Below are 12630 nucleotides of genomic sequence, written 5' to 3'. Positions count from 1 at the left end.
ATAAAATTTATTTCAGACTTGGCAGGTAGGTAGGTATGTGTTGCTGACACAAACGACTTGTGATTGCAACTTTATTTCATAACAAAAATTATACTTTTAATGAAATGATATTTAAACACAGCAGCCAAAGGTATTGTCTGAAATTTTAGTTTTCTAATGTGGCGGACATTGCCCTTCTGCTCCGAATCGCACAATGAAAAAACGATTTTGCTAGTACTACACAGGAAGGCGAGAACGTCAGAAAAACAAGCAGACACGGCAAGCGCAGGCTACCACCTCTTGTATTCAAAAGAAGAGGATCAATATTTATAGGCTCATAAGTATATATCGGCTGGCTTCAGTTGTCGAACCAAAGGCTAAATGCACTGTGAAAGAATAAAGATGGTCCTCCGGTGTTTGCCAGAGCCTTGATGCCGCTGACTTGAAAGAGAGGACGGTGGAGGCTTAGGCGATGGTACAATTTATCGATATATTTAAAAGCAACAATATTCCGCTGGCCAAGCAAATTGCCCAGAACGGAAATCAGGGACACATGCCACCCAACGAAGGCTCTTGACACCCACTGCGGCAGCGGTCAGCAGATGAACAACTCTCCGCGTTCGACCTCTCTGAACAAACAAGTGTCAGCGAAAAAAAGGTCCACTCTTCTAAGCCGCAAGAGACATATATGGCTTCGCCACACTCGCGAAAAAAAATAAAAACAAATAAACAAATGATTCGATTTCAGAAGACAGTGCACTACTCTTGGTAGGCATGCCTCGAGATCGCCGGCGCCCATCTGCTGTTGAGGAGAAAAGCAGGAGCAAAAGAGGGTATGCGAGTGCGCTAACGAACCGGGGCCACCGAGACGCTGGGCTATGCTCTTCGTTATTTTCCGTAAACATATAATCCTTACACACAGCAATGTCGCATCAGCGCCAAAGCTTCGGGCAGTTAGCACAGATGACGATGGCACCCACTGTAATGCCTGCTGAAGCGTAGACCCGTTTGTCCCAAGTAGAGTGTCCCAGACGACAGCGGGTTGGTATGAGTTACACTTCTGCGTGCGGCTCTCCCTCTTTAGTCATTAATTGCGCCTTATCAGTTGTATTAGTACGCTGTTTCGTGCACTCCTGAAGAGCTTCAGCTACACCTGGTTCACTATGTACCAGGACAGAGTGCGGTACGCCGAGAGGAAAAACGCGCTTTTGGGGTATTGCGACACGAGGTACGGTTCAGGTACAGTGAGACTGTGGTCGGTTGACAATTAACATCGTTTCTTCGCTTACCAGCCCACTCAATTCTATTACTGGAAGGCCACAAATCAGATGGGCAACACAGCAATGGCTGCGCAGGAAACCGCACTCATGAGTTCGTTCCACAAGCTTCCGGACTAGACACGAATAGAAGTGAAACGTTTTCTGACTTACCGCAGGAAATATGCTGTGACGTTGAGGTCACTTAGTGGCCGCGGTGGGTCTAAGCTCTTCGAAGAGTCATAAATGACCTTTCCGATGATGACCAGAGGAGAACAAGTCATGATCACTGCCTGCACGCAGTCGGCCCACACGACGCTTCGGAGCCCTCCCTGAAGAAACAATAAAACCCGAAATCCATAGTCAAAAGGTAAATGTTCTGCACTCAAACGCAGTTCCCTATTCTAACTCCTTTCTTCTCCAGACCTGCAATGTTTACAATAACCTGTCTGCATCCCTAACAATTGTAACTGAAGAAGAAAATTTTAAATCTGCGTTGAAATATCTTTGCCTAGTGTAAAAATTTCTTTTATGGTTATTTGTAGTCTTCATTTTATACTGCGTTGCTTATTATATATTATATTTTGTTATTTTTACGCCTATGCCGTCTTCCAAAAATTACAAATGTGCCTCATTGTTCTTTATGTGTACTAACTTCTATAATGAACTTGTTTTTCAGAGATTTATGCATTAATTGTGCTAACTTTGTCTTTATATATATCCTGTATCCACCCCTCCCCTCTCTCCCCTCTTTAACGTACAGTTGTACCGTGAGAGCATTATAAATAAATAATTATATATTTATAAAATTAAATGAATAAATAAAAATATGCTGCATCAAAAATGCCTGAGCTGGCTAATTTTGCTTATCGTACAAGAAGGTGAGTCTTTTGAAATTCATGGGACTACTGATACATGGCTAAAAACGCAAGCATGAAACAGTGTAGCGTAAACAGTCTGCACTATACAGTAGCAATTTCTTTTTCGTCGGAGCATAAAGTATTATTTTTGAACCATTGCGTTCCCATTTATTTTGACAAACTGAAAATAATCTTGTGTTTTTTTAGCAATAGCGGTAAAATCAAGTATAATGATCGGAGCCTTTAGCAGTGACACACTGTTCAAGTGCACCCCAAACTACACTAGCTACTTGTACACACTATCCTCATCGATAGGATAAGGTGCAGGTGTTTTTCCAAACACGATTCCTTCTCATTCCCTACTTTGATTTTCCCTTGAACCCTTGTCTTTCAAATAATAGGCGGGGCATGTGTGCTTCACCAGAACTGCTATTTTGTGTCTCTGTCCTTCTCCCCTGCAGGCGCTTCTGAGAACTGTTCCCCTTCAGATGTATTCTGTATCAGGACCCTTTGGAACGCCTGTCCCCTTTCAAGAATGACGTGTCAGCATCGAATCTGCCTTAGGGGCTCACTCATCATCCACCCTGCATTGCAGCTCTACTCATGGCTGCGGCTTTTTATTTTTTTTTTTTCAGCCACGGTATCACCCGTCCCGGGCTCAAAAAAACATACCGAAGAAACATTCTTTCACTTATTGCTCTACTCCTTTCTCCGCCATTGATAATCACGCTATCCAGAAGAAGAGAAGTCCACCTGCCGGAACGTCGGCTCGGCTTGCGAACTGAAGCTCTCCCCTACCCTTGATCAGTGTTTTTCCATACTATCTACTGAAAGCATACAACGCTGGAACTTTATTGTTTCTCCGACACGCAAAGCACTAATCCTGAGGCCACAGCCCAGCAAGTTTGTATAATGGTTGTGCCGTCGCTCTGATTGGCTAAGCTGTTTTGCGAACGAAGTCACAAACACATGGCCTCGCGAAGGTAGTTCAAACTAAGGCTGGCACAGCGGCTCCACGTACAAGCCTCCCGACGGGTCTTTCATGTTCGTCAGTCAGATGAGCGTCGCGCTCGCATAGCGAGGTTCAAGTGTGTGAGAGTTGTGCTATTGCTTGAATGATGAGGCAGGGCACAAACGTGTAATAAAACGAGTTCACATGTTCACGTAGACTACAAAGCCGCACAGAGCTCAGCTTAAGCCTGGCTCACACTAGCGGGAAACTTCCCGCAGCGGCGCAACGTTCATGGCGCCGCTGCGTCGCAGCTCATCGGAAGGACGCTCACACTACGCCCGTTTTCCCAAAACGAGTTCACATGTTCACATAGACTACAAAGCCGCACAGAGCTCAGCTTAAGCCAGGCTCACACTAGCGGGAAACTTCCCGTAGCGGCGCAACGTTCATGGCGCCGCTGCGTCGCAGCTCCTCGGAAGGACGCTCACACTACGCCCGTTTTCCCAAAACGAGTTCACATGTTCACATAGACTACAAAGCCGCACAGAGCTCAGCTTAAGCCAGGCTCACACTAGCGGGAAACTTCCCGTAGCGGCGCAACGTTCATGGCGCCGCTGCGTCGCAGCTCATCGGAAGGACGCTCACACTACGCCCGTTTTCCCAAAACGTGTTCACATGTTCACATAGACTACAAAGCCGCACAGAGCTCAGCTTAAGCCTGGCTCACACTAGCGGGAAACTTCCCGCAGCGGCGCAACGTTCATGGCGCCGCTGCGTCGCAGCTCATCGGAAGGACGCTCACACTACGCCCGTTTTCCCAAAACGAGTTCACATGTTCACATAGACTACAAAGCCGCACAGAGCTCAGCTTAAGCCAGGCTCACACTAGCGGGAAACTTCCCGTAGCGGCGCAACGTTCATGGCGCCGCTGCGTCGCAGCTCCTCGGAAGGACGCTCACACTACGCCCGTTTTCCCAAAACGAGTTCACATGTTCACATAGACTACAAAGCCGCACAGAGCTCAGCTTAAGCCAGGCTCACACTAGCGGGAAACTTCCCGTAGCGGCGCAACGTTCATGGCGCCGCTGCGTCGCAGCTCCTCGGAAGGACGCTCACACTACGCCCGTTTTCCCAAAACGTGTTCACATGTTCACATAGACTACAAAGCCGCACAGAGCTCAGCTTAAGCCTGGCTCACACTAGCGGGAAACTTCCCGTAGCGGCGCAACGTTCATGGCGCCGCTGTGTCGCAGCTCCTCGGAAGGACGCTCACACTACGCCCGTTTTCCCAAAACGAGTTCACATGTTCACATAGACTACAAAGCCGCACAGAGCTCAGCTTAAGGCTGGCTCACACTAGCGGGAAACTTCCCATAGCGGCGCAACGTTCATGGCGCCGCTGCGTCGCAGCTCTTCGGAAGGACGCTCACACTACGCCCGTTTTCCCAAAACGAGTTCACATGTTCACATAGACTACAAAGCCGCACAGAGCTCAGCTTAAGCCTGGCTCACACTAGCGGGAAACTTCCCGTAGCGGCGCAACGTTCATGGCGCCGCTGCGTCGCAGCTCCTCGGATGGACGCTCGCACTACGCCCGTTTTCCCGCTGCGTTTGTCGTGGAATGTAGAGGAGGCGAAGGCGAGCGGACCAAGAAAGGGTAGTCACGTGACAAAAGAGAAGGGAAAGCACGCGCTTTTCTCGTGCACAAGTGAGCGGGCTACTCAAGCGACACCAGCGATGCTCCCGTCGCCCGCGCAGCCACCGCCGGGAGTCATTGAACTTAGACTGACGTCACGGTCTGCGCTCCGCTCTGATTGGCTACTCCGTTCTGCGGGATGGGAAAAATAGCTCCCGACCCCATCGCTCCGCGGAACGTCAAACAAATCAGCCTGCGGGAAGCGGTGCGCGGAGAACGTCCAGCGTTGCGCGTTTTCCCGCTAGTGTGAGCGTGCCTGCTTCGCTTGATGGCTGGCGGCTCACTCCTTGGCTGGCTGGGCAGGCAGGCTGACGCTCGACTCTAGCGCAGGACGGGAGGTGACAGGCGGACTAAAGTCCATTGATAATTTATCAAGGCCGGTGCTTTAAGGCGGACGGACCACTATGGCCATCTGCCGGGAAGCTTGGTAAGCAGGGTTGGAGTGGCCAGGAGGTGCTGCCATCTCACATCCGGCCCCTCCGTTTTGTCAAAGTCCTTTCTGACTTACTTTTGAGCATTGGTGCACTTCCTTCTTGTGGAGGCTTGGGAGACTCTCTTGAGCTTCTCCTGCTTCTTGAGCTTCGACTCTTTCAAATGCATTGGAGCGTTGAACTTCATAGCCTTGGGCTATTTTGGAGACTTGGGAGCATTGGGCTTCTTCTGCTTCTAGTGCTCGGACTCTTTCGAAGGCTTTGGAGCCTTGAATTTCTTAGTCTTGGGCTCTTTCTGAGGGTTGGGAGCCTTAGGCTTTTTGTACTGAGCTTTTTCGAAGGCTTGGCAGCTTGAGCTTTTTCAGCTTGGGCTCTTTCGAAGGCTCCCCTTCATTGCTCCTTGTGCTTGAGTTTTGGAGGCGGCACATCCATACATGGCGGCTAAGGAAGCAGCAAAGGCATGCTGCGAGGGATGTCTGGAGGCGTAATGCCCTCCAGTGGGCTAGCGCTGGCAGTGGGCTGGCCACAGCAGCTGGCGCCCCACTCAGTACACTCGCCAGAGGCTGCGGATGCAATGAACTTTTCAAGCCTTGATCAGAATTTTTAGGTGTAGGCACTGAACGAGGCTGGCTTGGAGGCTGGTAGCTATCCACCGTACTAGGAAACAAGGTGGACCAGTGGGGCTTCGCGGGGACACTGATGATGCTGAAGGTGCAGCTGCCATGGCAACAAAGGTTGGTCCCTGCTTCTGGGGCTGTGGTTGTAGAGCTTGAGGTTACAGTGCTTGGGGCTGCAGTGTTTTTGGCTGCAGTGATGAGGACTGTAAATACCTTGTCTGCGGTGGCTGTGGCTGCAACATGGAGTTTTGCAAAAGCTCCTGCTGTGCGTGTGGGCCATAGGGTGGGAGTTCAGGATGTGGCTGCTGTTGTTGTGGAGGCAATTGCTGAGGCTGCTGCGAAAGAGCAGTAGACAGCCCAGAGCCAGATGCTTACGGATGCTGTTTTTTGTGCCCGTATGAAACTTCCTGAGGCAGCAGGATTGATTTCAGCTGGATTAGGTGGCTCAAGCACCAGCAACACCAAGCACCACTGGCTCAAAACCCGTCCTCACCAAGGATCACAGGAAAGATGTTATTATCGATGACGGGTGCATCTAAAAAAGTTGTGATGGGGCCCACTGTAATCTTTAAGTACACTGTGCCTTCTGGAAGAATGCTTGATCCATCTACGACCCTTTAAGGCTGCTGTATCCAGGAGATCAGGGGAAAATCTTTGACTGCGGCTTTCATCACTATAGTCATTTTGGACCTTGTGTCTGGAAAGACTGCATAGACACCCAGAGGTGCGATGTTGGTAGTGAAGAAAGAACACTCTAGCTGAGAGCCAAGCACATCTTGTTGAGTGCTAACATGGAATGCAAGGGCTGCTTCGTGAAGTTGTGTTACTACTGTGGCTGGCTACTGTTTCGCATCAGTCTTGGCTCGCTGGACATTTTGAAGCTAGATCGCCTATTCCACGATACTTGAAGCAGACAGCTTCGCTTAGTGACTGAACCTGAAGAAAGGCAAGGGCACCATAACGTTGTGACAGAGCAGACTAGCGAGCTTTCTTTTCATCAGGCGACACGTCTGCTATGCGAGGGCGGGTTGTAGTCACATGGCTGGGTCTGGAGTCTCATGTAGTTGAAGATGTCACTTCTGATATTATTGGCCTTGAAGGGACATGCCTGGAACGGGGAATTCAGTTATCGTCAATGCGAGGAGTCTGGTCGGGACGATGGGCTGCGACCTGCATGTGTTGCATTGCGTGGTCAAGCTGGGTGCCGATGACAACGAAGTTGGAAACCGACGACGGACGTTGAGTGGTTTTGTTTGTCGCGGTGAATGGGAAAAAAAAAACACCTTGCAACAGTTACTCAATTTTCTGGGAATCTGGCAGCGGCACTGTGCATTTTTCGGTGATGCGAAGCACTGCATAGACATAGTCGCGGAGCGAATAAGAGCTGGATTGCACCACAGTCATGACTTGCTGGATTAAAGTCAACTCGTCGGCGAAGGCATCCAAGAAAGATTTCCGTCATGAGTACCGCATCGGATACTGGGCGCCAAATGTCAGGCGCCAGTTTTTTGCGGTTCCTCTCAGCGTACTTACAGCATTGAGGCGAGTTGTTTCCGGGGGCCATGATGCTAGCTTTTGCGTTCTTTGAATTTCTTCCATCAACAAGCGCGCACTTTGCTTGTGGCAGTCCTCGAACAAAGGCAGGGTGGACGATACGTCAGGTATGGTTGTCACGTGGATCTGCGGATTATAGGGGACAGGATACCGCGGCGACGGCATTGTAAAAAAAGGTAAATCGAATTGCTGCTGGCAGTACTGCGGTCCAGTGCCAAATCCAGGCGTCGTTACATAGGGCTGTTGGTGCTGAGGCGGCGCGAAAAGATCACGCGCTGGCATGGCGGAAGCGTCACACACACCTGGCGGTTGCGCGGCAGACAATGGCAGGCGGTAGGCCTACCGAGACGGGCACATGTGACGGCAACTGTACGGGGAGCTGTGTTCTGGCAGACGCAAAGAAGAGATTTCCAGGAGTAACGGCGCCGCGGGAGCTGACGCCGGTCTGGGCGCTTGTGCAGGCATGGCTGTGCGGAGGTCTTCCCAACTGTTTTCCGACATCGCGCGTACTTGGAGATACCAAAAGGTAGTAACGTGAGGCTTACGCAGGCATGTTTAGAATCCCTTGGTTTCGAAACCTGGCAGACGTGTTTCGAAACTTGGTTGCGAATCTCTTGCCATTTTTTTGTTGAGGCGGGCACGCACACCGCAATTAATGCCAATAGATCAAGAAATAACAAAAATAAATAATCAATCATTCCGAAAAATAGTATTACACAACACTAAATAAACCTTCAGGAAACTTTAGTTTAGCCTCTATAACGTGGTTAGAAACCTTGTTTATACGATCACCTGGCGTAGGCAAAGTATTGCGTATTTATGCTTTATGATCTAATTTCTTCTTGGATGAAGATATAATGAACCTATTAATGAAAGACTATTGGCATCAAAAATGGCTACTTCATATAATTAACGAGTATTACGCAAATTCAAATGCGCGAGTAATATATAAATATCGGTAATGATAGCCCGCAAAAAAGAATATTTTGCTGACTAAGCTCAAAGTTCCACTTGAAATAAAATAATGGGGAGCTGTAAATTAGGTCATTTATATTAAAACAAAACATTCCTCTATTTCCTCTAATGTTATTGAATAGACTGATGATTCCTTCATTACACTTGTCACCTGATCCAGCATGAAAATTTCCTGATACAAATATTAACAGCAATCTTCCGGGAGGAGTTACGAATTCTTTCATTGTGCAGGATGTTGAATTAGCTAAGGTTTGTCGGCTGCTGTTGATTTTAAAACAAAAATAGAACAGATTCGACGGCATTTTCATGAAACTTGTGAAGGAATACTTACGTTCCAGGACTCATCTCATGCCACCCATTCTATACTGAAGTGCACATACCTGTCTCTAGTGTAGATAGAGGTAGATGGATTTATTGAAAAGAAAAGCAGTGAGGTTGGCCGGAATAATTCAAATCTGACCTGCTACTCTGTACTGGGGAAGAAGGGGAGAAGGTATTTAACGATGGCGGATCTTTAAACTTTAAACTTTCTATCTGGAGATCTAAGTTGTATTTAGCGCTGTTGAAAATGGGTTCGAAAAAATTCTGCCCGAGCGTATTTTTCCTTTTCTTTGTGCTTGGTGCTTAGAGCATCAAGCATTTAGACCAGAATATTCTACTAGGTTACTCGCCATCGTCCTATCTCAAACAAATAATAGCACACTACAATATAAAAGACTCAGTAGAGTTGAGAACTGGGCATGTTGGTACTTATTCATAGATATTCAAACCAGCGTAAGGACGTAGATACAGAGATGTACACAGGACAACGCTGGACTAACTATAGAGTTTATTTTGAACAAATTCACACTCGTATATACCCTTCAGCTAAGAAGCTACGCATCTGAATATGGCAAGCGAAAGGAAAAAGCTAATGGTAATCACGAGATAAATGAGTGCCATACGCCATATTCGCATGCATAGCTTAGTATCTGAAGGGTAATAAGGGAGTAATTACTCAATGCACCCACCCAAGCGCAGCCATACGGCTACAAAGGAAAGCTATACAGCTTTCTCAGAAACTGCGTAGTTAAAGAAAAATTAGTCCTGAACCGGGAATCGAACCCGGCACCACCGCCTTTCCGGGGCAGTCGCTCTACCGACTGAGCTAACCAGGACGGTCAGCAGAGCAGACGGTAGGGCGAGAGTGAATTGATCTATAACTCGAAGTGGGAATGGTGTTGGTCAAATATTTAGGGGAATCCCCCAATGTGGAGTAGATTTGTAATAAGGGAGTAATTACTCAATGCATTCACCCAAGCGCAGCCATACGGCTACAAAGGAAAGCTATACAGCTTTCTTAGAAACTGCAAGAGTGTGTATTTCTTAAAAATATACTCAGTTGTTAGTCAAGCGTTGTCATGCGTACCTCTCTGTGTCTGCGTTCTTCCGCTAGTCTTAATATCTACGCATAAAAGACTCGCAGCAGCTGTCTTTCTAGACATTGAAAACTCAGTTGATGTAGTTATGTTACTCAGTTGATGTAGTTATGTATGACTACACGCTGAAAATAAAATATATAGTTTTTTGCCATAGATTGCTTGTTTTTCTTTAGTTACCTCAGAAACATCAAACAACTTGATTCAAATAATAATTTAACGTAATGCAATACGTACCTTAACAGTATTACCACCGTGGTTTAGTCATGGTATGTTGCTTTCTTTCCTAAATGTTAACGACCCGATTAAGCAGTTAGCTTTATTCAAAGCTCTCATATATGCTTATGACACTGTCACTGGTCATCATACTACTGAACTTAAAAGCATGGCAAACATCGTATTCGAAAGAACTCAGACGAAATTTTACAAATTAGCAATCAGTGCCAATGCAATTAGCGCATGCACTTTCGTTAAGAGAAATACTGAATTTAACGGATATTACAACCAGGTCCAGCTTGAATTAACATCGTCCTGGGAGTCCCCTTAATAAAAAATGTACACATGGTAACATCATGTTGAACTGATCTGCGCTGAGATTGAGTTGGGTTGCTCTTGTTTATTATCTGCGAGTTATGTATTTTCGTTTTATTGCACACTTACACAGATTGAATGTTAGGTATAATTTTCTGCTTGTTTCACTATAAAGGTACTTTAACTTTACTTTTTGACGTATGGTTACTTTTACACATCTATGCAGTTTTCTATTGAACATATCACAATAGCGAGATGTACTCGAGCTTGTTCAACTTGTAACCCTGGGTCCAGTGAGTCAGCAGCCATCCTCTACCAACTCGGCGAGGGAAGTCAAGGAAATGGTCATGGCACCGGCACCTGGAGGGATCCTACCCTACCTTCCTCCCACCAGGCCTATAATGCCCACCTGCATCGATATTTTCACGCAGGCACGCACTTCTAGAAAGTAAATTACCCTCCTGGAATAATGTCGACTGAGAAGCTTCAATACCTTTCAGGATGCGTTCGCGAAGGCCATTTCTGCATTATTTTAGCAGCTTATTGAGTTCTCGACGAAAATGGAAACTTGAGTTCTGTACAGGTTTCTTCTTTGGTATTGCACAAAGTAGTGGGGACTGAAGGTCTGACAAAATCTTTGTTGAATGGGGTAATGGTTTCGAATATGCGCATTTTCCTGCTCGTACGTATCAGCCGCGTTATCATTTCGTGAAGAGGAAGATGAAGACGGCTGGTCCAGTGGTTTCGCCTCTGCACGGCTGCTGCATTGTCTACAGGAGAGTCAGGGATCACTGCTGCAGAACTTGCTATGGAGTTTAAGCACTGCCTCGAAAGACGCTGTGTCGAAAGCGTTGTGAAAGGAGTGCTCTCATGAGATTTGAGGCACGCCCTGTGGGTTCACGACAGTGTGTAGCTTACCAGTGCGGTGTAAGCAGTCCCTGCGACACCTAAGAGGATACTTGACACAGTGAGAGGCATCTTCAGCACTGCAAAAGAATAAAAACGTGATCACATGGTTTCAATGCTGGGTGCTAAGATGCAGAAAAGCTGATCTCCCTGAAAGCCATGGTGCTAATACTAGCGGAGAAGAGGGAGTCGCGACTGTCGTTCTCCGCTTTGGAAGAGTGCAGTCAATTCGCGCAACCATATCAACCCTACCGAAGCCCTTCGCTTCTGCAGCGGAATTGTTGCGAGTTAACAGTGCTACCGAAGCCCTTCGCTTCTGCAGCGGAATTGTTGCGAGTTAACAGTGCTTTCCATTGAACGACCATATCAGCACAAGTTCGCTTAATTGAGCTGCACAAGTTCTGCAAAGGAGCTCTTGGTTCCCTTTGTACATGGCATGACTTCATTTGAGTGCGAAAAGATTACCGGCTAGCTGGATGGATTTAGCCGTGCTCCTAATGAGGACTCTTCAAGCTCATGACGATCAATGGTGACGCTAACTTTGCTTTAGAGACGAAGGATGTGATAAGAACCCAGCCTCGAGGATCCTTGGATCCTTATTTAGACATGTTACTCCGAAGTCACGATTACACTTTCGCATGGTGAGTTAAACGTATGGATACTTGAGTCGCATGCATGGTGGTCCTCCTCATGAAGCCCATTTGTACAGTGCTTTAAACAAATGTAAACTTGAGTCGCATACATCACGGTCATCTTCAAGAGGCACTTTTGCACGGTGCGTTAAATTTTAAAAAAGCCTGAGCCGAATACATTGCAGTCCTCCCCACGTGGCACTTTCGTGCGGTTCGTTACACCTATGTACACTTTAGTCGCATACATCGAGGTCATCCTCAGAGGCATGCCTCTGGCGGGCGGCATAAAAGGATAAAGTAAAATATAGTAAAGTAATTTATAGTAAACTAAAGGGCGAACACGCATTCTTTACATTATAAGCGATTCGAGAGATATGTTTGCAGCTAGAAAAGGGGCTGCATCGGCTGCCCAGATCCCATATGTCGCCTGAAGATGGAACTGCAAGGCAGTTTTGCTTCACCGTGCCGCTCGCAGCGTTAAGTAAACTATTTGTTCCGGGATGTAAGTCTGCTCTCATACACGCTTAAAACTGGAAGCATTTGTGGCGCCTGAGTAGATCAGTTAATAGAGACTTAGTTTAGCGCTACCGCTGGCCGCCACCGCCTACCGCTACCGCGCGCGTATCAATACGCATGCGCAGATAACCCTGATGACAACAGATGACGCCATATTCCCGTGAAATGCCGGTGGATTCGGCACCCAGAGGCCAATCATGCGGTAGAAAGTAGCGGTAAGAGATATCTCTAAACTAAAGGTGTCTAATGAGTTTCAGAAATGACGCAAGGGTAGGGTACAATTACTACATGAGGTATTCGGACCTTG

The 12630-nt window shown here is 47.3% G+C and overlaps 1 protein-coding gene across 1 annotated transcript in view; it reads right to left on the bottom strand.

Moving 5' to 3' along the window:
• The window catches only part of LOC146174727 (sodium/iodide cotransporter-like), an 82609-nt gene that overhangs the window by 28329 nt on the left and 41650 nt on the right, over positions 1-12630 (bottom strand). The window contains exons 5-6 of the mRNA XM_084585449.1: positions 11188-11255; positions 1410-1567 (exon numbers count right to left, since the gene is read on the bottom strand). Of these exons, the coding sequence (XP_084441575.1) occupies positions 1410-1567; positions 11188-11255 (226 nt within the window). The remainder of the gene's footprint in view (positions 1-1409; positions 1568-11187; positions 11256-12630) is intronic.

Source organism: Amblyomma maculatum, chromosome 11 (genome assembly GCF_055883805.1).
Source record: "Amblyomma maculatum isolate TAMU_Amacu chromosome 11, ASM5588380v1, whole genome shotgun sequence".
In the NCBI taxonomy this organism is placed as follows: domain Eukaryota; kingdom Metazoa; phylum Arthropoda; class Arachnida; order Ixodida; family Ixodidae; genus Amblyomma; species Amblyomma maculatum.
The sequence above is the reverse complement of the archived record's forward strand: the minus strand, read 5'-3'. Positions and strand labels throughout refer to the sequence as shown.